The following is a 25564-nucleotide window of genomic DNA, read 5'->3' as shown; positions in this document are numbered from 1 at the left end:
TGACCTTCCTGGGCTAGTCAGGACAGGGTCGACTTTTGCTCAGTCTGTAATATTGACTTCCAAACAGGCCCACCTTGGCCTCTGCCCAGCTGATCAACTTCTTTTGGACACTTGAGTCTGTGCTGAGTTATCGGGCCACCATCCTAAAGACCTTCAAGAATTTGGGTCGATTGACCGTGAACAAGGTGACGCTTTCCACCAAAGATGTCCTGGTCCTCTTGCATAAGTGGAGCCTCATTGAAAGAGACATGAAGCTCCAAGGAGCCCTGAAAGCCGTCATTGAGCAGCACCAAGTCAAGGACCTGATGAGTAAGTTCTCCTCCTTCCTGCCCTTTGCTGCCTGAGTCCACCAACATGCCCCTCCCTAGCCACGGCTCCAGAGCAGTGGGGCACAGAGGCGGAAGGGAGGACCTGGGTTTGAGTTATTCCCCAATGCCTGGTGGCCTTTTTGCCTTTAGATAAGGCAGTGCCCAAGTGTGTTAGCTCCATGTTACTGTGACAAAATGCCCAAGAAGATAAAGGATCTGGGATCAGACACACCCTTCAAGGGTCCACTGCCAGTGACCTACTTCCAGTGTTTCCACATCTCCCTATAGCATGAATGTACTAGTGCCTTCGCCCACAAGATCAGGGCCTCCTGAACCGCTCACTTCAGCACCGCTGTGCTGGAGCATTGGGGATGGAGAAGACCCAGGCAGTGGTGTGAGTGCTGAGGAGCCAGCTGGGAAGGAGCGCCCAGGAGTGGCTATTCCCTTGTTCACTGCTCTGAAGTCAGAAGAGCAGATTGGGGGAAAGGGCAGCCTATTCAGTGCCTCTCTCTCTCTCTCTCTCTCTCTCTCTCTCTCTCTCTCTCTCTCTCACTCACTCACTCTGTATGGATGTGGCAACCCCACCCTCACTTTTTTCCTCTCTGTCTTTAACAGAAATGCTCAAGGATAAGAACAAGCCTATGACAGCTGCCCGTGCCAGAGGCCCACGAGGCCGAAGGAAGAGGCATGGAGAAGTGGAGGAGGCTGCCGAGCCTGAGCTGGAAGCATCTAGTTTGGCGACATGCAAGGACCTCCTGAGGGCCACACTGACTCACTGGGGGCCAGTTGTCCCCGTCCCGGGACCCACTCAGGAGTCTGTGGGCCAGGCTGCCCCTGGGAGTAAAGCACCGGACTCTACTCAAGCTGCTGCTTCTTTGGTGGCCAACTGGGTGCTGCGGTCATTGGCTGAGTGCCCCCTCAGCAGGGCCGAGGCCACAAGACTCCTTGACTGGCTCGAGAGCTACATTTTGCCACACTCAGTGGTGGTAGCTGACCTTCTCAGGGACAGTGCTGTGACGAGTGGCATCTTTAGGCTGTATAATCGCCACTGCAGTGTCCAGGGCCTAGCAGAGCCTGCGCAGGATGTGGCCTGCAAGTTTAACACTATCATGCTGCAGCTGTTGGCGGCCCGGGGCCGGATAGATAGCCCTTTCCATCCAGTGGTGGAAGCCCTGTGCCTTGATTGTCTGGACGAAAAGGATGAAGCCAAACGAGGTAATGTGGACTCTTTTGTCAGAGCTAGAGAAATACGTGGGGTGGGAGAGGGTGGGCTAGAAAGTAGGAAGCTCCTCAGCTTGGTGCTCTGAGTTTTAGTCCTCCCCGAGACTGGGCGTTACAGAGTGGAAGTCAAGGGAGAGCCGGTCTTCCTCCTTAGTGGCAGTCATGTTTATGACAACAGGCACCCCCAGAACCTGAGGGACACCCCATCCTACAGAGCAGAGGACTGGTGTTGCATAGTGACCACACACATAGACCCACGTTTGTGTGTGGCATCCAGACACAAGAGGGAGTGGATGAGTGGCCTGCTCTGGCTTTGGCTGTGAGGTGGAGTGGCAGCTGTGTCCTCCAGCTGGGAGAATGGACGCCTTCAGAGGGAGGGAAAAGCCAGTAGGCTGGCCTGTGACCCCACCTGAGAGCAGAGGGGCCTGTCAGGTCTCATCTAGCTGCAGCAGGAATAGAGTCTTTCTGCCTGTGAACCAACTCAGTGATGGCCGTGACCATGAGGCCTCTGACCGGGGTGGGACTTGGAGTAGCTTCTTTTTTAAGGCCAATATACAGTCATCAGAAGAAAGTAAACCTAGATGATCAGGAAGGATAGCACAAGAGGAAATTCATTTTTATTCACATGCTCGCCTGTGCTTCTGCAGGCTGTGGTGTAGTGTATCTGGCAGCTGTGCAAAGCCCTGGTGCACTATGGGTGGGTGGTTTGCTTTCCATCTGAGCAAGTGCACATCCTAATGACCTGTCCAACTCTCCCCAGCTCCCACAGTATTCCTGGTGTCTCTGTATGTTAAAGACATCTGGCTGGGGGCCCAGCAGCCAGACACCTTCCTCGCTCACGTCAGAATGGCCCGTGAGACTGCAAAGCCACATGGTGAGGCGGAGGCCATTGTTGCACTCTGCAGGAACATCGACTCCTCCACCCACACAGATGCTTGACTCACCCCTGCTGACCAGCTCCCCAGCAGACTAGCTCCCCAGCAGCTTCCAGAAAGTCTAGGCCAAGGTTTCCAGGAGGCGTGAACTGATACATTCAACTACTTCCAGAAAGAAAGGTTACGGGGACTGAATTAGCTGACCAACAAGAGGCTCAGGTGCTGACCTTACAGCCACAGTTGTAGTAGCTGGGCACTACCAGGCCATGAGCTCACAGAGCGTTCAGATGGCTGCCACCCTCCTGGCAGAGGACACTCCTGGGTGGTACTCGTAGGTCCAGGATGGGTTCACGGTGTTGGAGCTGAAACTTGAAAGCCCGTGTCTTTGGATGCACATGGCAGATGTGTACAGTTGTCTCTGTGAGACAGCATAGGGTGCTTCCCGTGACCAAGTGAGCGAGCTCCTGTCTGTGTTTGCTGTTGATTTAAATATGGTACACTGTGCCCCTAAGGTAAAATGCCTTCACCTCTACTTTGGGAAGACAGTCTATTTTTTTAAGTTATATTTCAAAGAAGATTTTGAGTTTATAATGTTTTGATAATAAATAGCAATTTTTGTGAGTCACTTTGTATTTTGCTTTCACTTTACAAACAATTTTTAACTGAGAGGCCTACATTTTAATGTCGTAATTTAACTGTTATGGCTCACTCTTACTAGGTGTTGTTTCCGGTAGAGGTCAGTGTGAAGTTTCACGCATTTTGCAGATGAAATGTGCTGGTCCCTTGTGTTTGAGCTGCCGTTTGTGAGCTGGTGACTTGGTGTCTGGTGTGCTGTGTGTGGTGCTGGTTTTGACTTCAGTGTTTGCACTTCTGTGTGTGTCGTCTTGCTCCACAGACAGGCTCGTGTACGGACAGCCGCTCACCTTCAATTGCGGGCACAGACGGGAAGCCCCAGGGCACTGAGGTGGAAAGTGCCTGTAGGTTGCGGTTTATTGACACTCTCCTGCTTAGGGTACCTCTGAGTGGCACACAGAAGGACAGTGGCTGGAAAGACAGGATCTGGAACATGTCCCGATAGGCCAGGCTTCTGAACCCAAAGAAGTGGCCACCAGACCCCAGCAAGTTTCCCCAGTCCGGCACAAGCTCCAGTCTTCAGCATCCCCTGGGCTCATGGTCCCGGTGACTAGGTGGGGTGTGATTACTCCTGTGAGGTGAGCATGCGTGCGGTCTGATTGCATCAGCCTCCTCTCTCTTGACCCTGGGTAGGACATGGTGAGAGGTCAGGGGTCATGTCCCTTCCTTCCCCTCTTCTGGCACAGCCTGTGGCCAGTGCCTGTAGAGATACTGCCATGATTTAGAGCAGCCTGTGAGCTCAGCAGCTCTCCTTCTCTCCCTCCCCAGTCTGGTGTGAGCATGCCTGACCCCTCACGCTGTGGACGCGAGTGGGTCCTGCATGGTCTTCGCACCTGGCATGGAGTAGGACAGCCAGCCTTCTAGAGCCACGGTCCGCGTCTGTGGTCGCAGAACTGCCTCTGTACTGTGACCTCACTTTCCCATTGGCCCGAATGGAGGGAGTCTGGGGATGGTTAAAGTGTGCCAGGAGTGATGTTCAGTAGGTAGGCCTTTTGCAAAGATGGTACCATTTTACAGAAGGGATTTGCTCTTCGTGGTTTTATCATCACCCCACCCCAGTCAGCCTGAACACGGTGGTGGAAAGGGAAAGCCGTTGTTTAAAAAGAAAACCTACCGACTCCCAACTGTGCTAGCGGGAACACTTGCCAGCTTTCTGGGCCTGCCTTGTGCTCTCTCTCTTCAGGCAGGGCCGTTGGTACTAGAGACCTGGTTGTTTTCAGTCCTTAAAGCAGCAGCTAGAATGGGAAGCCCGGAGGCCATTTGCTTGCTTTGAGAACTCAGCATTCTGGGACAGTGCTGGAGGCTGGCTGGCTCCTGGATGCAGGCCCTGCTTCTCACAAGCTCTGTGGGCTCTGTCTCGAAAGACTGTGGGGAAGGGAAAGTGTGACCCAGCAGAGCTGGCCTGGGAGGGCACGCGGGAGGTCTGCAGACTTCCCAGCATCTTCTCATGTACCACGTGTGCTCAGGCAGAAGGAATGACAGAGGCAAAGCAAGGGGTAATACTCATGTTTTATTTTCCTACTCATCCCGAAGCAAATGTAAGCAGCAAGCAGATTAAGCATATTCAACAACAGCATAACTATGTCTGGGGCAGCTTCTCCATCTTAGCTAGATTATTAACATGTGTGTGATGGTCTTCTTTGTAGACTTAGTTTTGACCTAGTCCATTTCTTGCTGCATTGTAAATGGCCTTAAAAAGACGTAGCTGTCCATGTTGGTTTGAGTTACCAGTTCACTTTGACTGGCTCCCTGGCATCAGCTCTACAGTTGAGAAGTTTGTCTCCAGGCTGCTCATCATTACACCGCTGTGTTAGTTCCTGAGGTCAGCTAATGCTCTGGGGGTCCCAGGGGAGAGCCAGAGGCGCAGGGGGTGAGGCGGAGGGACTCTCGTGCTGTAACCATTGATCAGAGCCAGTTCTGCTTCCTGGTCCCTCTGTTGTCTGCGGGGAGGCCCTCCGGAGGCAGAAGGGGAGGTGGAGGCTGTGATTCCACGGGCATATTTGGTGGGGCTGGGGACTGTGTCTATGGACAGAGCAAACGAGGAAAGCATCAAAGGGACTGGCTAGAGAATAGTTGTTAGTTGGAGGCCTCCCCTGTCCCTCTGCGCCTGCCCTGTGCCTGGGGAAGTCAGCTTTGTTGGGAGTCAGGCCTTGAGTCCCTCCTTCAGTGGCAGTCCTTGCTTCTGTGTTCATCTCTTCTTACACGGGAGCCTACTGGCCTTTAATCCAGACACGGATCCGAGTCAGCTCCTATGGCCACACTAAGTGTGTCTTTAGCTAAGAAGTCTGTCTTCTGGATTTCCAGGCCCTCAGGGTACTGGGGACAGTGACCATGAGTGTCTGGCATCAACCTTAGCCCCTGCTTCCTGCCTGTACTGGATTTTATTCCCCAAATGGGAAGATTCTGCCTCCTAAGTGGCATCAGGGTGAGCAGGGGCCAGGGACTAGCTAAGCTGGAGAACCATTCTCCGTGTGGCTACAAAGCTACAAAACGAGGATGCGGGAGGGGAAGCTGCTGGGGTGCTGAAGCCCTTCTCTGCAGGGGAGGGAAGGATCCTCACACAGCCTTGGGGGCCCTTCTAGATTTCTAAAAGTAATTGTCTTTCTGTGTGTGTCAGAGTAAGTCTGTGCTGTGCAAAGAGGCCCAAAGAGGATGTCGTCGTCCTGGAGTTGGGTATCAGGCAGCTGTAAACTGCCCATTGTGAGTGCTGGGAACCCAGCTTGGTCCTCTGGAAGATCAACAAGTGCTCTTAACTGCTAAGAAGTGGATCCCAACAGGCCGTACCCACAATCTTGTGGAACCACTGCTCTGTGCATAGAGTGTCATGGTGAGGCCGTGGTTAGCACGGATGGGCGCTGTTCCATCGTGTGGATGCATGCAGATGCCCTACACCAGTATCGGTTAACACCTGCAGGTTGTCGTGGTGAGGCCGTGGTTAGCACGGATGGGCGCTGTCCCTTCGTGCAGATGTGCGCGCATGCCCTACACTACTGTCCTTTAACATCTGCATTTGCCCGAGCTCCCACCTCCCTGCTTACCTCATCTGCGGGGAGCCTGACCAGGACATGTAGAGCAGAATTAGGAAGAGGAGCACCACGAAAGTCACCAGGCTCACCCAAAAGGCAATGACAATGGAATCTATAGGAAGGAACAAAATGAACTGTGTCAGCCTAACAGCAGACTGGGCCTCAGCAAGAAGTCAGGAGAGAACCGGGCATTAGAGAGCCAGTGCCTCGACGGTATTGGCTGGGAGGGTCTCCAGTAACAACCTTAGAAAGAGGGAAATGTGCCAGTGGCTTTTCTCAGTTTAGGGTGATGTCAGCTGATGGCAAACTAAATAGAACCTTGGGACTCCCACAAGCTTTCTCTGCCCACCCTGATGCTTGGAGGAAGAATCCTGAGTAGTGATTTTATAACTTCCTTTTCTCATTGTGTGCAGCTCTGTGTGACAAGGACCCTCTCTGAGCCTTGGTGACAGCCCCAGTAGGGTAGCCTCAGGATAAGTTGCCCAAGCTGAGGGAATCTATACGCCCCTCAATGTGTGACAAAGAGCCTGTTGAAGATAGTATGGAAGTTTGAATGAAAAGGGCCCCCACAGGCTCACAGGAAGTAGCTGTAGCTAGAGGTTTCTCTCCCACCTGCCAGTTCCCAAATACCCACTTTGAGGCTTACTATTAATTACAAACTGTTTGGCCAATGGCTCAGGCTTATTACTAACTAGCTTTTGCATATTAAATTAACCCCTTTCTATTAATCTGTATATTGTCATGTGGCCATGCTGTTCACATCTTGCTTCTCTGGCAATTGCTGGCATCTCCCTGACTCCACCCTTTTTTTTCTCCCTGTGTCTCTGTTTGGATTTCCTGTCTGGCTCTGTTATGCCTGGCTATTGGCTAAATCAACTTCTTTATTAACCAATGGTTATAAAACATATTTACAGCATTCAGAGAGACATCCCATATCAAGTAGCACTATTAGATATGTTATTAGAGTAGGTGTGGCCTTCTTGGAGGAAGTGTGTCACTGGGGGTGGGGCCTTGAGGTTTCAAAAGCTCAAGCCAGGCCCAGTGTCACTCTGTCTTCCTGCTGCCTCTGCAGTTCCAGATGTAGAACTCTCGGCTCCTCTAGCACCTTGTCTCCCTGCACGCCACCATGCTTCCTGACATGGTGATGACGGACTAAACTCCTGAACCTGTAAGCGCCAGTCTGTGGTCGTGGTGTCTCACCACAGCAATAGAACCCCTAACTAAGACAGACTGTAACCCAAGCTTCCATTAGTATGGATTGCCACGCTGCGCAACTGTGAGCTAGCGCAAAGGGAAACCGAAGATACTTATGAGAGTTGCACAGACGAATGAGAGAAGAAACAACTGTGCTGTGAGGGATGTGATGCAGATGAAGCAGGGCTCTGACTGTTATGGCATCCCTGCTTTTCAGACTCTCCGGCCATTTCAAGGCCCCCCTCAGAGGGTACCAACCTCCTTAGATGCTCATGTCCAGTATGAAAGCCTACATGGTACGTGCATAGAGCGTGCACAAGATTGCGTCAGCTTTAAATTATCCAGAAGAATCTGAAGGCCCAGTTCAGCATGGCTGTGTATAAGCAGCTGCTGTGTTCTGGGGAATAAGACAAGAGAGAGGTCTGTCCACTTTTAGTATGAACCCAATTTTTATTTCAGATAATTTCAGTCTGTTGATATATAGCACTGGCCATATTTGAAGTGTAAGCTGTTTTCCTATGACCCTGACAGATTTAAAATTAATAAATAAATGAAACAAAAACAACCAAAATTTGCAAAAGTGGACAACCTTGGGCCTGAACAGTTAATGTCAAAAATGAGGCTGAGGGTAGAGGAGAGGCCTCAGCTGTTAGAGAGCCTCCTGTACAGGCATGAGGACCTGAAGTATGCGTGGAAAAACCAGGTGCTCATCTGTAACCCCGCTGCTGGAAATTAGGGGTGAAGACAGGTGGGTCCCCAAGATAGCTAGCTGGCCAGCCAGGCCAACTGCTGAGCTGCTGAGCTTCAGGGTCAATGAGTGACCCTATTTCAAATTAGGTGGCAAGCAATTGGGGAAAGACACCCAACACTGAACTCTGGTTATATAGATAATATGCACACTTGCACACTAGACTGTTACATGCTTGCATGTGTGTGCGCGTACACACACACACACACACACACACACACACACACACACACACACACACACACACGGGAAAGATGCAATGCCTGAAAGGAGCATTGTAATCTCAGTCCTTACAGCATTTACACTCCAGGGAGGCAAGGACAACAAAGACCCACGCTAGCTTTTGCATCTTCTCGCCTTTCTGCCCCAAGCTAAGAAACATTAAGCACTTTAAGGGGACCTCTGGGTTCCTGGGAAGTGGAAAATGAGGTCATAATGGATATACTAAGCTGAAACATGTCAAATCCAAAGGAAACTCCAATTCTCCAAACCCCAAAAGGCAGTCCAGATATCCAGAAATGAGCTCAACCTTGATTTCTGGCAGTTAGGTAAAAGCCAGCATTCCTCAGAAACTTGTGAAGATAGTTCCCACCTGCCAAGGGAGTCATTTCCGACTTACCTCTGCCTGTGGCGCCTATCAGCATTTCAAAGCTCATGCTGACCTCCTGGCTCCCTCAGCATCACAAGTACCTGGTACACATTTCAAAGTCCATTCAGGCACCCTAGCCCCTGTCTCATCCTCCCCAGACCTCCTCCAGCTCCTGGCTTCCCTCCCCCCCCCCAGCCACTCATTCTGTTTATAGTCAGCTCTTCTCACCAGGTTCTCTGTACTGCTCCTGCTCACTGTTCTCTGTTCCCTGGTCTCCCTCTCGCAGACAGCCCTTGCCACATCCGGTCTGCCGGCCGTGTTCAGTCTACTTTCTCTGCCCTGGACTCTCCTGGATGCTTCTGACTGTTCTCGCTCATATCTACAATAAAAACCTTCCCCTTATCCACAGTGGTTAGTTTTATAACATCCCTTCAAAAGTACCCTGGCTTTCTCAGCATGGCATACCCATATTCTCAGAGAGTTCAGTTTATTTTGTGATTGTCCACGCGTGATCTTGTGCTTTCTGAAACTTTAGTTGGGGATTTTCTTCTGGATGGGTAATTTCTGTAGATATTAATGCTCCTTTTTCCTCTTTATAAAAACGATTAAAATGTGAGGTCCATAGCACACAGGTCCTCATAAGTTCAGAGGAGACAGCTGCAGGCACTTCGCAAACAAGCCCTGGTCATCATCCCTGATTCTGAGCAGGAAATGAGGTGGCCCCTTGCCTGGAACCTACTGCCTATGGATAAGTGAAATTTGAATTTTGTCAGACAAAAACAGGATGAGGAGCCATTGCTCAGTTTCTATGCTACTGCTACATTGTGTTCTTTTGAAAAAAGAAAGCCAAGAAAAATAATTTCTTCCTCTACTGTTAAGAGTTCATCTTGAGTGCTCACAGGGAACATTTTGTTCTAAAGGCAAGAACCGTCATCCCAGCGTCTGAAAGATTCTCACACCCACAGATTTGTTTTTACACAGAACCCCTGGCTGGACTGAGAACGAAGCCAGTTCATTCATGGAGAACCCTCAGCTTCTTCTCCCTGACTTCCTGCCCATTCTTTTCTCTTCCCTCCCTCTTTCCCTTCCTTTCTGCCCCACCCCTCCAACCCCTCCTTCCCTTCTCTCCTCTGCCCTTCTTTTCCTCTCCTTCCTTCCCCAGTTCACACTATGGACTGTGAAGAAGCAAACCCCAACAGGGTTTACCAGGGTCTGAGCCATGTGCAGCATTACATGGTGTAGTCCTGGCTATTGAGGGTCCAAGGCAGGAGAATGGCTGGAGTTGAGAAGTCAGGAGCAGCCTGGCCAACATAGCAAGACCCTGCTTGTTAAAAGACAAATTCCAGCAAGCATGAATGGGCTCCGCCTTACATCTTAGGGCTCCTCACTAACCTCGAGTGTGTCAGTTGCACAATGCAGTGACACACACAAGATCCCTGACACACGCAACTTTAAAAGGGCACGGTTTCTTTGGTCATGGTTTTAGAGACAGACTGTGTTTGCTCAGTGTGTCCCCTTGGGGCCCGTGGTGCAGAGCAGGTGATGGTCACACCACGGCAGCTGGGGAGCAAAAAGAGTCCAGGACCCCAGGCTTCTCATCAAGGACATGCAGCCAATGACCTCACCTTCCATCCACTAGGCCCCGCCTCTCAGAGGTTCTGTTACTTCTCAGCAGCTTCTCGGGCATTGACTGGGCCTTTGGCGGTGATCTTAGGAGCTGACTAAGCCCCTGAGAGAAGGTGCTTCAGCTCTGGTGTTGTCCGACATCCCCAGCACCCTAGGGTTCTATAGGAATTCAGCCTCGGGTATTGCTGTGCTTGTTGCTTATGTGTTTTTCTTGCTTGGGAATAACAAAGTGGTAAAAGCCCAGGCAGATTGGTTTTATGTTCACATTCTGACCCTTTCATTTTCTCCTTATGACCTTGGTCAATGTGACATTTTCTTACATCTCTAAATCTTTTTTATTTATTTATTTATTATTTATTATGTATACAATAGTCTATCTGTGTGTATGCCGAAGGCCAGAAGAGGGCACCAGACCTTATTACAGATGGTTGTGAGCCACCATGTGGTTGCTGGGAATTGAACTCAGGACCTTTGGAAGAGCAGGCAATGCTCTTAACCACTGAGCCATCTCTCCAGCCCACATCTCTAAATCTTATTTTCTTACTTCTATATTTGTTTGTGTGCAATAGTGCCAATTAAGTTGGACAATTAAATAAAATAAATGTATTAGGATAATTCCCTGGCGTGATTTCTTGTTCAGTGAACACTAAGATCCTTGTTGCCGTGGGGAGTTTCATGCAGGTGATGCGGTGTCACAGTGTCCTCTGACCTTGCTGAAGTGGGGTCAGAACAAAGGTCACTAGTGAGAGTGTTAGTTATCAGTCCTGGGGTCTGTTCTCTACCTGGTTCATCTGGGCTCGTGGCTGTCTGGGATAAAAACTACATCTCCCAGCCTCCTATTCAGCTAGTTCTGTCTAGTGGGAATGAGAAGAACTGGTCCTGCGGTCTTCCTCTAGCCACAGCTGGACTTCCTGAAGCTTGCATCCTTCTTTATTCCCTTACTCCGTTTTTCTGCTCAGCTGTGGATTGCAAGGTCATGGGTGAAACCTGGAGCGTGGAGCTGAGTGATGTGTCTCGGAAAAGATAGAGGAGTGAGCCCCAAGTCGTTGGTGCCTGAGGATTTCATGGGGCTCCTGCAGGTTCGTGTGTAAGAAGCCATCACCCCATGCTGTGTCCGCTCTCCTGTGAGTTGCCATCAATGATCCTTACCATGGCTTTCTCATGGAACATACCAGAACAACAGCAAGGACAAATCCAAATGCAAACTCTCATTCCTCCATGGAGAGAGATATTTTCCCGAAGTGTATCTGTTAATCAAATATCCACCGCCCTCCTCTAACTAGTGCCCAGAAGCAAGTCACCCAGAAAACTCGCACGTCAGTCTAAAGTCCATTTCCAGTCAAAGGGTCCGGGAACAGAATCTTTCAAGTATTGTGCCCCACAAGGACATCTAATGAAAGTTTGTTCCAAAACAAACATTGTGACATCTTTCTTTAAATGTCATCTTCAGGATTTATGTCAAGTGCCTGGGTGGGCCATTTGCTGAAGACACTGAAATCATGGGTAAAGTCTGAAGTGGACATTCCCCAGGCGAGAAGGGAGTTATATGCAGCCCTTTGTTTGATGTGTTCATTGAGTCCCCTGCTGTTTTCAGAAGAGATTGATTAATGGTGTGTTTCTGCTCCCCTTCCCTGAGCTCTGGGAGCAGCAGGTGAATAGACAGAGGCAGGCATCGGCAGAGGTCGGTTTGTACCGTGACAAACTCTTCTTAATACTTAATTAAAGAGGAGACATGTGGACCATGGCTGTAGAGAGCCCTGAAGCTAGCTGTCCTCGAGGGAGGGCCACCCAGTTCACTGCTCTCTGGATGGGAACACTAACCAGCCATTGGAGACCCATCTTACCAGAATAATTTGTTTGTCTCTGTAAGACTGGAATATAGGATTGGTTTTCTTAGCTTGGCATCCAAGAGGGGGATGGATACAAAATCAAACCCTCCAACTTCGAGGGATTCTTCAAAAGCCTGTCTGCATATTCTACTGTGTTGACACATCTCCGTGAACCTGAGCAGCATTGAAAACTACAAGGCTAATGCCCTTGTAAAGAGCCTGTAACAGGATCACGCCAGATTGTGACCTGTCGCTGTATGTGGCAGCCCACTGCCTTCTGCTCAGTGCTGATTTCCTTTCTGCTGAGGCAACAGCGGTGACTTGGGGTAAAACTTGTTATCTATTATCCTTTGTAATATAGTTAGAACAAGCCTCCTAAGAAACCAGGGCACCTCAAGTGCAAATGAACACTGTGTGTCCGTGACTGCATGTGCCATGGCACACATGTGGAGCTCAGATGACTTGGTCCTTGCCGTCTACCATATCTGATACAAGTCTCTTTGCTCATGTGTACCCCAGGCTAGCTAGCCCATGAGTATTCCCGGATTTTTCCTTTCTCTGCCTTCCATCCTGCCGTACGAGTCCTGGGATTATAGATCGGGCTACCATCCCCAGTTTGTATGTGGGTGCAGGGGATCTAACCTTTGGTCCTCATGCCTTTGCTTTAAATGCTGAGCTCCCTCCTCAGCCTGTAAATTAATATGTTCTTTACCACATATATGTATTGTGTGGCGCAGCACAGCATGTGTGTGGAGGTCAGAGGACAGTCTGTAGGGTCAGCTCTCTCTTCCTATCGCATGGGTCCTGTAGGGTCAGTTCTCTCTTCCTACTGCATGGGTCCTGTAGGGTCAGTTCCTACCGCATGGGTCCTGTAGGGTCAGTTCCTACCGCATGGGTCCTATAGGGTCGGTTCCTACTGCATGGGTCCTGTAGGGTCAGCTCTCTCTTCCTATTGCATGGGTCCTGTAGGGTCAGCTCTCTCTTCCTACTGCATGGGTCCTATAGGGTCAGTTCCTACCGCATGGGTCCTGTAGGGTCAGCTCTCTCTTCTTACTGCCTGGGTCCCAGGGATTGAACTTGGGCCATCAGGCAAGGCCAAGCTTGCAGACTCTAAGATGGCCAAGATTCCTCCCACCCAAAACAGCAGAGCAGCCTTACAGAGCAGGTGGTGGCCGAGTGGGACATCCTCCACCCTCAGAAAGTTCCAGTGTCAGAAAATCTCTCTGCTTTGCATCTGCATAGTGTTCAGTTTTACAAAGCCTTTCTGAAGACAAACCTCCTTTTTGTCCAGATCAACACGGCTCCTCAGGTTCAGAACTCGTGGCAATATTTACAAGGAGGTGTGTTTTCCAGCCCCGCCACTCTCTCCCTCTAAGTCTTCTTCATGGTGAGTCACGTGTGCAAAAACCTGCCCTGAACGTCACAGTTCTCAGTCTTGCATCAGGCAACACACAGCCAACCTCCTGTCCCCACGGAGGGCTTCCTGTAGTGTTGGGAACAAGGAAAATCCTCAGGAAACATGGACGGGCACCTGCATTTCAATGCTGCAAGTTACAGGCTTTTCTAACAGACTGTCCAGGAGCTCTGCCTGGCTCGTCCTTTCTGTCTTAAACCCTAGCATTTATGTGTTTGGAGCTGGTCTGTAACCAGCCATCTCCTTTCCATATGGCATCATTCCATTCCTTTGAGACATTCCATTTACACAGTGGGACATAGCCCCAGAACCCAAGACATCTAATGGAGCAGGCAGAGGCAGGTCCCCAGCCAAACGCACTGCTCCAGGGTTGTGCCTTTCTGCTCATCGCGTCAGCTGACCTTTAGCCTTGGCTGAGGAGCTGGACCGATCAGGGAAGAACATCCACAAAGCGCCAAGTTGCTCAAGAGATGAATAAGCAGACGAGAAGTGAATGTTAACGCATGCTTGTCCCTGAGAGCAGCAATGCTGGGCAGCTGTGGTCAGTTTAGCAGAGAGTAGGACTTACATCTTAGAGGTGGGGGAATGCATCTCCCAGATTTAAATATGGACAGCCAAGAAAACTGAACTCTGCAGTTTGAAGAAACTCACCTAGCTTACTGGAGCCCCAAACAAATGCAACTCCATCAAGAAATAGACCTTCAAAAGAGAAGTGGGGGGGGGGCTGGGGTGTAGCGAAGTGGTGGGGGCTATTGCTTCAACCCCAACATGGCAGGGTGAGAGGAAAAAGGGCATAGAAATAGGAGGGACAACTATTTGGGGAAAGGGGAGTCAGGGGGAGGAATTGGGGATGAACGAGGGTAATAGGGGGCTGAATATGACCAAAGTCCATAGCTGACCATAGCAATGCACACCTGTAGTCCTAGCCCTCGGGTGACTGAGGCAGGAGGATTTCTGTGAGTTTAAGAAAAGCCTGTGCTATATAGTAAGTACCAACTGAGTCAAAGCTATATAATAAGATGCCATCTCGAAGGAGCAAGACCAAAAGAATTAAACTATCTACACATATGAAGCTATTATAATAAAATCCATTATTTTGTACAATTAATATACACTAATAAATGAATGGAAAAGTAAAGCATGAAAGTTTGTGTGTGTGCTGTGTGTGCACACGTGCATTTATCTTAAAAGAACATTCTGCTGGGCTAGCAAGATACCTCAGAGGGTTAAAGTTGCTCCCCACCAAACCTGACACCTGTATTTCCATGCTAGGCACACATGTGGTGGAGAAAGAACACCTTCTCCAAGCTGCCCACTAACCTTCACAGATGCCCTGTGGCATCCCACCCCCTAAATAAATATATGTGTTTTGTAAAAAGACCATTCAGCTTAGTTTATAGCAAGTTCATTCATAAACTTATGCCTGAAAGTTACAGGTGCACTGTGAGTCCCGCGCTTGGCTCATTCCTGTCTGTGTGTGCAGTATTATTGCTGCCGGGTGAGCCTTCTGGAGCTAGTAAGTGAAGACAAAGCCTAGAGCGTCTCATTCGTGCCCAGCCTCTGTCTGGCTGCCTTCCCAGGTTCTGACTTACGCTTGTTGGCTTTCAGCTTCTTCTCGTCCACAGGAATGAGGTCCAAGTAATCCAGGTAATATTCATAGCTGGTGTACGGGACAGAGGCATTGGTCCTGTTGGCCATGACTGTGGCTATGGAGGCCAGTGTCCGCCAGAGGCTCACATCCGGAGCTAGGCTGTGGGCCCCAGGGACAACATTGCTTAACTCATTTCTGTCAGAACCACCCAGGCTCGTCTGTGGGTCTCCAGACATGGGGCCTGCTTATCATAGCTTTGCTGGAAGGTCAGGAGGCTGTTCCCATAGATGGCCTCTGGATCCTGCCCCTCCTAGAAAAAAACTCCAAAGCAAGAAAAGCCGACTGCTAGAGACACGGCTTCCCATTCAGCTCTGGCTTGCCTCTCCGTGGAAGGACTGGGAAGTAGGCAAGAACTCAGATGCCAGAAGCAGAAAATGACTCACGGAGCAGGACAGAGACACCATTTTCCCTGCAATACATGAAAAGTCAATCAAGCTGCAGGAAAGCCAGCCAGTGCCCTTGACTTAGACTGAGGCTGTTCTTGGTGTTATTAAAGCCTGCCAGTTCTTGGTATTATTAGGCAACCAGTAGACCTCTGGCTTGGATTCTGAAGGCAGGCCCTGTACTTGCAACATCTGTCATGTGCACAACCAGTCAGCTAAGGCAGTAAATCCCTCTACTTGGCTGAACGCCTCCCCCCCCCCCCCGAGAAGCGGTGTATCTGCTTCAGCATCCTACAGGAGTCTACACAGCTCTTAAGGGATGCCGAGTGTCTGTGGGGCCCACCCTAAGTTACGCACCCACTCGTTCATGTGGTCCCTAGACGCTCTCCTGAAAGAATATGGGGGATACTGGAAGGAGCAGCCAATGCATGAAGCACTTTGGAATTTTGCCTTTGGAAGTTCTGCACCAATCCTGGATCTGTCTGTCTGTCCTGCTTGTTTTCTAAGTGTTGACTCCGGTCTCTATTGGTGGGTATCAACAGATACACCCCAGACCATGCCACAGCAGATACTCTGCTGGGAGATCTGGGAGGTCCTCAGTGGGCTCGAAGGAGGGGGTCGCGCTTGGATTTCCAAAGCAAAGTGGCAGTCTTAGAAAAGCAAGGGGTAACTTGTGTCTCACCTCTCAGCAGAAGTGTAAGTTTTTATAGCAGGCGAGTTCCTGTGGTCTATAGACACTGTCTTATAATTGAGTGCGGTTCTGACAGTAACTGCCCAAGGTTGAAGAGCCCTCAGGGAATGGGCCAGTCCCACAGTCACCTGCCTCTCCCTACTTCAGCTTTAATCCCAAACCCCAGATTGTCACCTCAGTTCGGGTTTAACAAGCCCCTCCCCTCCCCTGGTTCCCAGGACTCCGGTATAACCTGACAGAAGCTGTCACTACTGATCCAGGCCTGATTTGTACACTAGAGTGTGACTGTCACTGAAAGTGGTTTTTACAGTAGAGAATCTTTTTGTAAGGCAAAGATGGAGGACACAGAAGACTCAAGTCTCAATTTTGTAACCTGAGGATGGGGGTAGGGACTTTTATGGTGTAAAGAAGCAGGCTGCTCTGAGATAGGGGAAAAGATGATGGGAGGGAAGGGGGGACGGGAGGGAAGGGGTGATGGAGGGAAGGGGGATGGAGGGAGGGGCGATGGAGGGAAGGGGCAATGGGAGGGAAGGGGTGATGGAGGGAAGGGTGATGGAGGGAAGGGTGATGTAGGGAATGGTGATGGAGGGAAGGGGTGATGGAGGGAAGGGGCAATGGGAGGGAAGGGGTGATGGAGGGAGGGGTGATGGAGGGAAGGGGCAATGGGAGGGAAGAGGTGATGGAGGGAAGGGGTGATGGAGGGAGGGGTGATGGAGGGAATGGGGATGGAGGGAAGGGGTGATGGAGGGAAGGGGTGATGGAGGGAAGGGGTGATGGAGGGAAGGGGTGATGGAGGGAAGGGGCAATGGGAGGGAAGGGGTGATGGAGGGAGGGGGGATGGAGGGAAGGGGGATGGAGGGAAGGGGTGATGGAGGGAGGGGTGATGGAGGGAAGGGGGATGGAGGGAAGGGGGGATGGAGGGAAGGGGGATGGAGGGAAGGGGAATGGAGGGAGGGGCAATGGAGGGAAGGGGGATGGAGGGAAGGGGTGATGGAGGGAGAGGAGATGGAGGGAAGGAGCGATGGGAGGGAGGGGCAATGGAGTGATGAGTGGCCTGTGCATGTGTGGTCTAGCTTCATAAGTCATTAGAGGCCACATTTCAAAACACAGTGACATTGGTAGGCTTTAAGGATGGGCTTTTCAGCTCTCTGACATCAAAACATCACCCTCTGTCTAGGAACAAGTCAAGGGCAGTGTGCTAGCTCACCAAAGACAGACGAGAGTGGTCTCCAAATTTTGAACCAAAATGTAGGCAACTGTTAGCACATGCCAGAGGCATGACCTGGAGGAGAGCCATGGGTGATGTTAGCTGCGAGTCCTCTAAGGCTGGAGCTATAAGCATAGGAAACAAAGGGGTTTATTTGGGGTTTCCCTCTGTTTTGAGGTGCTGGGCAGAGGTAGGTAGCTTCCTGGCCTTCTCCATGCACAACCCCATCACCTCCTGCACCCCATCCTCCTGGATGGGTCTCGAAGTTCTGGGGTACATATGTGAAACATTAAATCACTAGGTCCTGGTTGCTGGTCTCAAGTTCAAGGTGAGAGGTTAAGGTGTGGGCTGAGTTCCAGTTCTCATTAACTTGTGATTGGATCCTCTGACAATCGCGAGTCTCCATGCCGCCTCTTTAGCATAAAAGCCCAGCAATGGATCAAGGAAGTTGGTTTGCCACTCTTTCACCCTGTCACACAGAAATCTCAAATAAGACCCATATATATGTGCGATCACGTAATGCAGCCCAGCATAATGCCTTTGATCTCTGACGTCGTGAGCATAGTGCATGAAGAAATCGCCCCTTTTTGTTCCTAGGTAGTGTTATAGAGATACTGCATAATTCCCTTTCCCACGAGCCCTTGGACGTGAGCTGCCCTTGTGACTTGGTTTGACTTTGAGTAATTGGTTGATACAGCATCTAAGAGGCTATGTTGACCTAGGCTGTGACTCAGTGGCAGAGCACAATGCAGAGCAGCTACAGGGCCTTGGGCCCATTCAGTTCCCAGCACTGAAAACAAAACAAAACACAAAGACATTGTGCAAGTTCCAGGCCAAGGTCTTAAGACAGGAGTTCTCAATGTGGGTCAAGACGCCCTTGGGGGTCACGTATCAGATATCTACATTACGATTCATAACTAGCAATATTCTAGTTATGAAGGAGCAGCAAAATAATTTATGGGTGGAGGTCAGCACAGCATGAGGAGCTGTAGTGAAGGGTTGTAGCGTTAGGACACACTCACACTCGTTCTTCTGCAGCCCCAGCAGCAGGGCCTGGCCTCCTGGGGACCAGGGTGAGCTTGCACGGTCAGGAGCCAGGCAAACCCCAGTAGCGTGAGTGAGTGGTAATATAATATACCTCCTCTGCTCTCTCTCTCTCTCTCTCTCTCTCTCTCTCTCTCTCTCTCTCTCTCTCTCTCTCTCTCTCTCTCCCCCCCCCCTTCTGTCTCTTCTTACCCCTTCCTCTGTGTGTTGTGTGTGTGTGGTGTGTGCCCAAGGACAAGGACAATCAAGTATCATTCCTCAAGAGCCATCTGCCTGATTTTCCACTGACCGGATCTCACTGTCTGACCAGTGGTCCGGGAGCGCCTGTATCTACCTCCCTAGTGTTGCGAGTACACGTGTGCACCGCCCATCATATCTCGGCTCTGGGGCTTGAACTCAGGTCCTCATGTTTCCAGGGCAAGCACAATTTACCAATAGGGCTGTCTCCCAAACCCAAATGGCTATTTCAGGTCTCTAATCTTGGGGTGCTGTCTTACACAGCATGAGGTGACTGGTGAAATGACCGTGTTGCCGTTTCTTTACATCCTCAGTTCTTTCAGTCCTTTTACCTAATCCAGTCCGGGCAGCTTCTGCTGAGTTTTTAATCCATTCCTTTACTTGTCTTAACATCCCTGGGTGCTTTGTAAAATATGTAAGACAACGACTATGATGTACCTGTTGTCAGAATTTATTGATAATATCAGTCAGATTAAACTTGTTCTATAAATTTTTAAAAAGCTGCAAAAATTCTGTAACTGTCAACCATTCTAAGTTGTTTAAATATGAAAGTACTAAACTAAAACCCCAATCAGGTATGTGTGTATATATATATATATATGTATGTATGTATGTGTGTGTGTGTGTAGTGATATATTTCATTTGTATTTTAATAAATAAAGCTTGCCTAAAGTTCAGAGAGTAAAACAGATGCACTGATCAGCCTTACAGTGTTACAGTGGTAACAAACACCTTTAATCGCAGTGCCATAGAAACTGGGCAGTAGTGGTGCACGCCTTTAATCCCAGCCCTAGAGAGGAATATATGACGGGAGGAGACAGCTCTCACTCATAGGCTTATTCTGAGACTCCAGAGGCAGGATCGCCATTTCAGACTGAGGTCAAGGTGAGAACCAGTGGCTGGCTGTTTTGCTTTTCTGACCTTTAGGTTGAATCCCAATTTCTGTCTCTGAGTTTTTATTAATTATGCTATGTGTGTGTGTGTTCGTGTGAGGGGTTTTTTTTGTGTGTGTGTAGTAGCACGTATCCTACCAATGGGTCTCCAGGTAATAATTACAAAATAGCAATAAGATATAATAAAACAACTATTCAGAGGCACCAGAGAGGCCCAGAAAGCCACAGAAACAAGGGGGTAAACAACACCGAGAGAAGGGAATGTCATGGGTGGGATTTGTAGTTATAGATGTCTTTCCTGGGTGCATCCCACATCATCACAACATAAACCAGTGTGAACTCAAGCAGAAAACAAAAGTTTAATTGGATTTAGGAGTCAGGGGCCGGAGCTTGGCATAGGAGAGTATTTAAGTGGGCATGGGGTAGAGGAGTCTTCGAGGGTGAAAAGCCATGGTTACTCCCCATCTGTTTATATTGTTCGAGGCATACGTAGCTCAATGGTAGAGACAGAGCTTGCTCACCAGTACCCAGGCTCTAGGTTCGGTCTCTCACTCACAGTTAAAAACAATAGCATCGGTCAAATCCTTGACTGAGAAAAAGAATCAAACTGAAATGGAAAATCGTCACCTGTCAACAAGATCATCTATCGGAGAGCAAGACTCTGGTGGGCCCGTAAAGATGGAGGTCAAATTCGCCTGTTTGCCTAATTTAACAAGGTTCTCCAAATTGTTAATCACTAACTTGAATAACAATATAAAGCAATACTGTTTACACAGAGGAGAACAACCACCAGAAACCTCCAGGTGCTGCATCTCAAACTACTGACAGGCAGTGATGGCTGTGTCCCTGCCATGTGCCCCGAGGGACACATCGCCTCCCTCTGTGGTGCTCTTGCTAAACGTGTGACCCCAGTAACTCTGACTCAGACATTAGGCAAAGCTAAATCAAGGGTGTCCAACAAAGTGACTTCTTGGTCTCCGTTAGAAGAGTCTGAGCCGGGAAGACGAGAGGAAGCTAAAGATGTGCTAGAGACTGGGATAGATGAAGGAGACAGACGCCTCACTGCACCGTGGCATTCTGGGTTGGATCTTAGGGAAGGAGACAAGGACATCAGTGGAAAATCTGAGGGAGTCCAGAATAATTTATATTTGATTCATGAATAGCATTTTACCAATGTTAATAACTTGATTTTAATGAAGCTGGAAATGCTTGGCTCCTTTTAAAACCTTTCTGTAAGAAACATGACTTAAAAGCCATGTTGTGTGACTGGGAATCTGATGGCCGAGCAGCTATCTGTTTGGGAAACAACTCCATGGGTAAACTGTTGCATGCCTTGCAAACACGAGGAGCCTCTTAGTTCAGCCCCCAGAACCGTGTGCATTTAGTGCTGCCTGGTTTTTGTTTGTTTTGTTGTTGTTTTTATAAATGTGAGTTATGAGGCTTGAACTTGGTTCCTCATTCTTGCATGGCAAGCACTTTGCTGACCGACCCATTTTCCCAGTCCCAAGAAATTAGCGTTATGAGTTCCATTTATCTCTAAAGTATGACATGGTTACCAGCTGTGTGTGTATGACCTGAAATCTTGTGGTTTTCCTTGGGTACACCCTAAGAGTCGGGGTGTCTCATGGCCTACACTCATTTCTCCAGAAGTTTGCCCGTGCCATAAGGCACCCCAACTTTTAGCATATACCAGCAAGATTTGGGCGCAGGGATGGGGACTCAGGGTTGAAGAAGAGGTTTTCAGGAACTCTTGGACTTTTCTAAAAGTTATCAAGTCTCTGTATGTAACTAAGTGTCTGTGCTGAATTTAGCAGGTCAGGTAGAGGGAGGGGAGGGCTTCACGTCCCCGTGTAGGTGTTTTAGGCTGAGGAGCTGGAGATTTTTTTTTACCTCTCCACCCTCTTGCTCTCCTTCCTTCATTGCCAACTGAGCACAATTTGATTAGATTAGTTTGAAAATTCGGCTTCTGTCTAATGGTTTACCAGCTGATAAGGTGAACCAATTGGTGTGACAGCATTCTAGATTTTAAAAAGATCATATTAAACATATTTACATATTAACTCCTCCCACCTCTGGGCATTAGCGGAAGCTAATCTCCTACAAAGGACAACTCTGAGATACTGATGGCTTACTTACTCTAACAAAAGCCTCCGAGGCCTTGACTGCTAGTGTCGTTTCTTCCCGTTTAATATCTCGAGATGTGGATGGTTACACTGTTCTTTTCCCCAGAGAAAGGGAGCAGCTTCTCTAGAAGGGGAGGGGTGTGCTCAGTCCAGGCTCTCATAAATCTCTGCCAGCCTTTTTCATCAGTAGAACGAGAAGCATCAATTAAGACGTGTGGGTTGTTCAGCCCCATCGTATTGCGGTTTTGCGGAAAACCACATGCTCTCCCTGTTTGTTTTTAACCTTCACGAGGAACAAGGATTGGTTGAGGACTGGGAAATCGTGATTCCACTCATCAAATAGAAGAGAGAAGAAACCCTATTTAAAGGACGTCCTGAGGACTTTTAAGAAGGTGAGACATAGTCCTGATTTCCACCTGGAACACTGATATAAATATTGTGCTCCCCAGTCTTCCACCCCCCGATTATCCTCCAGTGGGTTGTATCCCCTAAGAAGGGCTCTTTATGGTGACAGAGGTCCTTGGGAGCTGAGGACATAGTGTTTCATTCTCCTGGTGCCAGTTGGTCAGGGAAGGCAGCCTTGGGTACCATTTGGATCCCACCCACAATGCACATCTAAATGGTCTTTGAATGCGACCACAATCAAACCTGCCTACCAGAGAAGTCAGCTACCGCCTCTGGGGACCTGCAATCACACCTTATTGTCATTCTGGTGTGCAAGTGTTAGGAAGCGCGCGCAATTAAAATCAGCGTGATTGTAATCAACAGTTATTAATTTCTCATTTTCCTCAGCTGCCGGCGGCGCACTTTTGCGAATCCATAATTCAGGGTGGTGAGGTGACTCAGAGGTTGAAGGTGCCCAGCAACAAGCCTGAGATCAATCTCCAGGAAGAAAAGAACAGACTCGTAGGTGTCCTCTGACCTCCAACATTTGCATGTCCCCCTTAGATAAGTGTAAATAAAATCAATCCACAATTCTTCCAGCAAAATGCTCAAGCCTTCAACTATTCATTGCTTCTTGAAGTTTCTTCTTTTTGTCTCCAGCTCTCTTTCCTTCTCTTTCCCTCCCACGCCATTGAGTTTGGCAAAACATGGGTTCTAGAGTGTTTGGCGATGAATACTATTTCCTGCCTCCACCAGAGATCTTGGAACTCTGAAGGAAATTCCTGGAAAGAGGCAGAGATCACAAAGGCCAATTGAGGGACCAGAACTTTGATGACGGGCAGCGGTTGGAATGCCGTTAAATTCAGAGCCCAATTATTTTGGGTTATCTTTAGTCCCCTTAGAGGGTCATTTATTGCCCTACCCTGTATGTACAAACAGATCCCTAGCTTCCAACCCAAATGCTAAGAATACGGCCAGATAGCACTAGAGTCTCTGGCAGAAGGTTCCCATTGCTCAGATAGCACTGGAGTCTCTGGAAGAGGGTTCCCATTGCTCAGATGGCACTTCAGTCTCTGGAAGAGGGTTCCCATTGCTCAGATGGCACTGCAGTCTCTGGAAGAGGGTTCCCATTGCTCAGATGGCACTGCAGTCTCTGGAAGAGGGTTCCCATTGCTCAGATGGCACTGCAGTCTCCGGCAGAGGGTTCCCATTGCCTGCCGTACCTTCCAGTGTATTTGAAAAGCTGGTTGGTTTGTGGTATTCTTTGTTCTGTTACCTTACTTTTAAGTCTCGGGAAGTGCATATATCCTGAAATAACAGGTCTTGGCCCACCTCAGGCTGGACCGCAGAATGATTTCTGGCAGTTAAACGAGAGCCAGCATTCCTCAGGAACTTGAGTCATCCCCTGCCTCTCTGGCAGAAGGAGCATACAGCTCTCCATTGACAAATGCCCGTGGTTGCATATCAGACCCCATGCTGGTTTTGGTTCCTAGAGTCCCTGTTCACAAGAAGCTGTCATACACTTCAAACCCCCAACTCTAGCATCTTGGTCCTTCTCATCCCCTCCTCTGCCTCAAATTCCCAGACCTGTCCCAGCTCAGAGGCTTCCCTTCCCCCAGACACCTGTTCATTCTCTAATGACGAGGTTCCGCCTCCCCCATCTCACCATCTCTACAATTCTCTCCTGTTATTCTCCCTTCTCTTGCAGACAGCCCTGGCCATGGCCAGCATCTTTTTCTCTCTACTCTGGAACTCTTCCAGATGCCTCTGGGCATTTTCTCCTTCTTAACTACAATAAAAACCACCCTCTCTCATGGTCAAATGGGCCATTTTGGTGGTTTCTTTTCTGTGCCCCTCACATACTATTAAAACTTGATGAAACCGATGCCACATTGGCACATGGAATCCAAGTTCTTGGGCCATGGCCACTCCTAGTTGGCTCCATAATAAACTCTTTTAGCCACTTTGAGGTGAGAGCTGTGTTTCTTACAAGATATATTTGCTGAGAATGAAGGACCGACTTACTGGGATATTTTTAGTATTGACCATGGGATCCCTAAGTCTGAGGCAAACAATCGTCCATTGAATTCCAAAGATACTACCCAACCTCCACTACTCATCTAACACAGGTAACACAGACAGGGTAGGGCAGGGCCACTCTAAAAAAGCAGTAGGAAAAAAAGATAATTCGCTGGGTGGAAAAACCCTATATTCTTTGAGGCACTTTTCTTCTACTTGGAAGCTAATTAACACAGGCATGGCATCCTCACATATATTCCATTGTTTGGTCTTCATTAATAGCTCAGGGGGTTACTGATCATTTTGTTATGGTTTTGGTCCCTTTAAGAGACAAGCCATACCCATTCCCCTCCCCATCCGCTGAGGCAGGCTGATCTTCAGCTTTCAGCCTGAGCTCGTTCTCTTTTTCATCTTCCTCTTGGAGAGGCAGCTTTGCTTCTGCCTCTCTCCCCACTTCTCTGCTTCCCCCTTCTCTGTCTCTTTCTCCTCTTCTCTCTCTCCCTCTCTCTCTGTCCCCCCTTCTCCCTTCCTCCTCCATAACGCCCTGAGTAAACATTCAACCTCACCCTGCGTGTCCTGTCTATCCATGTTTCTGTTTTCTGCCCGCCCATCATGTGTCTCCCTGCCCAGAACCAGCCATTGCTCGGGGACCAGCAGCCGTCTCTGCCTGAGGCCCACTGCCTGCTGCCACATGGCCCTCCACCACTGCTCTGAGACCAGCAGCCGTCTCTGCCTGGGACTGGCTGCTCCAGGGCCCGCTGCCTGCCACCACATGGCCCGCCACCACCATTTGGGACCTACAGCATTTCTGCTGCCTACTGCCGCGGGGATCTTGCAGCATTTTTCAAAAAAGAATAACACATTTAATATGGGAAGAATCACTCAAAGGATGGCCTGTAATCCCAGCATTTGGGAGACTGAAGCAGGAGGGTCACTGTGGGTGGGCCACATAATGAACTCCAGGGCAGCATGAACAACACAACAGCTTCAAAAAACAAACAAAAAGTTAAAGTCATATTTAGAGAGGGCAAAAACAGTTTCCTGGCGTGTTCCCAGCTTGTGGAGGGGCTAGGTCAACCTGAAGACTTTGGATTCAAAACTTTTTGCTAGTGGCCAGAGACACTAAAATAGGAAGTAAAGTTTGGTTTTGCTTTTCGAGACAGGGTTTCTTAAACTAGCTCTTTAGACCAGGCTGACCTCGAACTCAGAGATCCTCCTGTCTCTGCTGTGCTGGGATTAAAGGGGAGCACCACCATCTCCCAGCTCTGCTAACCCTGCATGGGCGCGTCCACTCGGACTCACGGTGGGGAAGGACTAGGTGAGCTCATTTGAGACCCTCGACTTCTTCCACGGTGGCGGAAGGAGCTGACACAGACGCAGGTCTCCCAGCTTTTGGGCCTAGGAAGACCGCAAGACGCTGACTAGCGGAGTACACCTCCCGCCAGCTCGACGACGAGCATGCGCGTTAG

General features: G+C 49.3%; 2 protein-coding genes across 2 annotated transcripts in view; one reads left to right on the top strand and one right to left on the bottom strand.

The window, feature by feature from the left end:
- Urb1 (URB1 ribosome biogenesis factor) overlaps nt 1-3025 on the top strand; it is a 59350-nt gene extending 56325 nt beyond the window's left edge. Inside the window, exons 37-39 of the mRNA XM_075959500.1 lie at nt 68-309; nt 924-1523; nt 2290-3025. Coding sequence (XP_075815615.1) covers nt 68-309; nt 924-1523; nt 2290-2468 — 1021 coding nt within the window. The 3' untranslated portion in view covers nt 2469-3025. The remainder of the gene's footprint in view (nt 1-67; nt 310-923; nt 1524-2289) is intronic.
- A 1512-nt stretch (nt 3026-4537) lies between these two features.
- Mrap (melanocortin 2 receptor accessory protein) lies at nt 4538-15556 on the bottom strand. Its single transcript, XM_075954349.1, has 3 exons — nt 15056-15556; nt 6076-6175; nt 4538-5059 (listed from the first exon to the last, which is right to left on the bottom strand). The coding sequence occupies exons 1-3, from the start codon at nt 15288-15290 to the stop codon at nt 4861-4863; spliced, it is 534 nt and encodes a 177-aa protein (XP_075810464.1). The 5' UTR covers nt 15291-15556; the 3' UTR covers nt 4538-4860.
- Nucleotides 15557-25564: the final 10008 nt, after the last annotated feature.

This window comes from Microtus pennsylvanicus, chromosome 1, assembly GCF_037038515.1.
Source record: "Microtus pennsylvanicus isolate mMicPen1 chromosome 1, mMicPen1.hap1, whole genome shotgun sequence".
In the NCBI taxonomy this organism is placed as follows: Eukaryota; Metazoa; Chordata; class Mammalia; order Rodentia; family Cricetidae; genus Microtus; species Microtus pennsylvanicus.
This window is presented reverse-complemented; position numbering and strand designations above follow the sequence as displayed.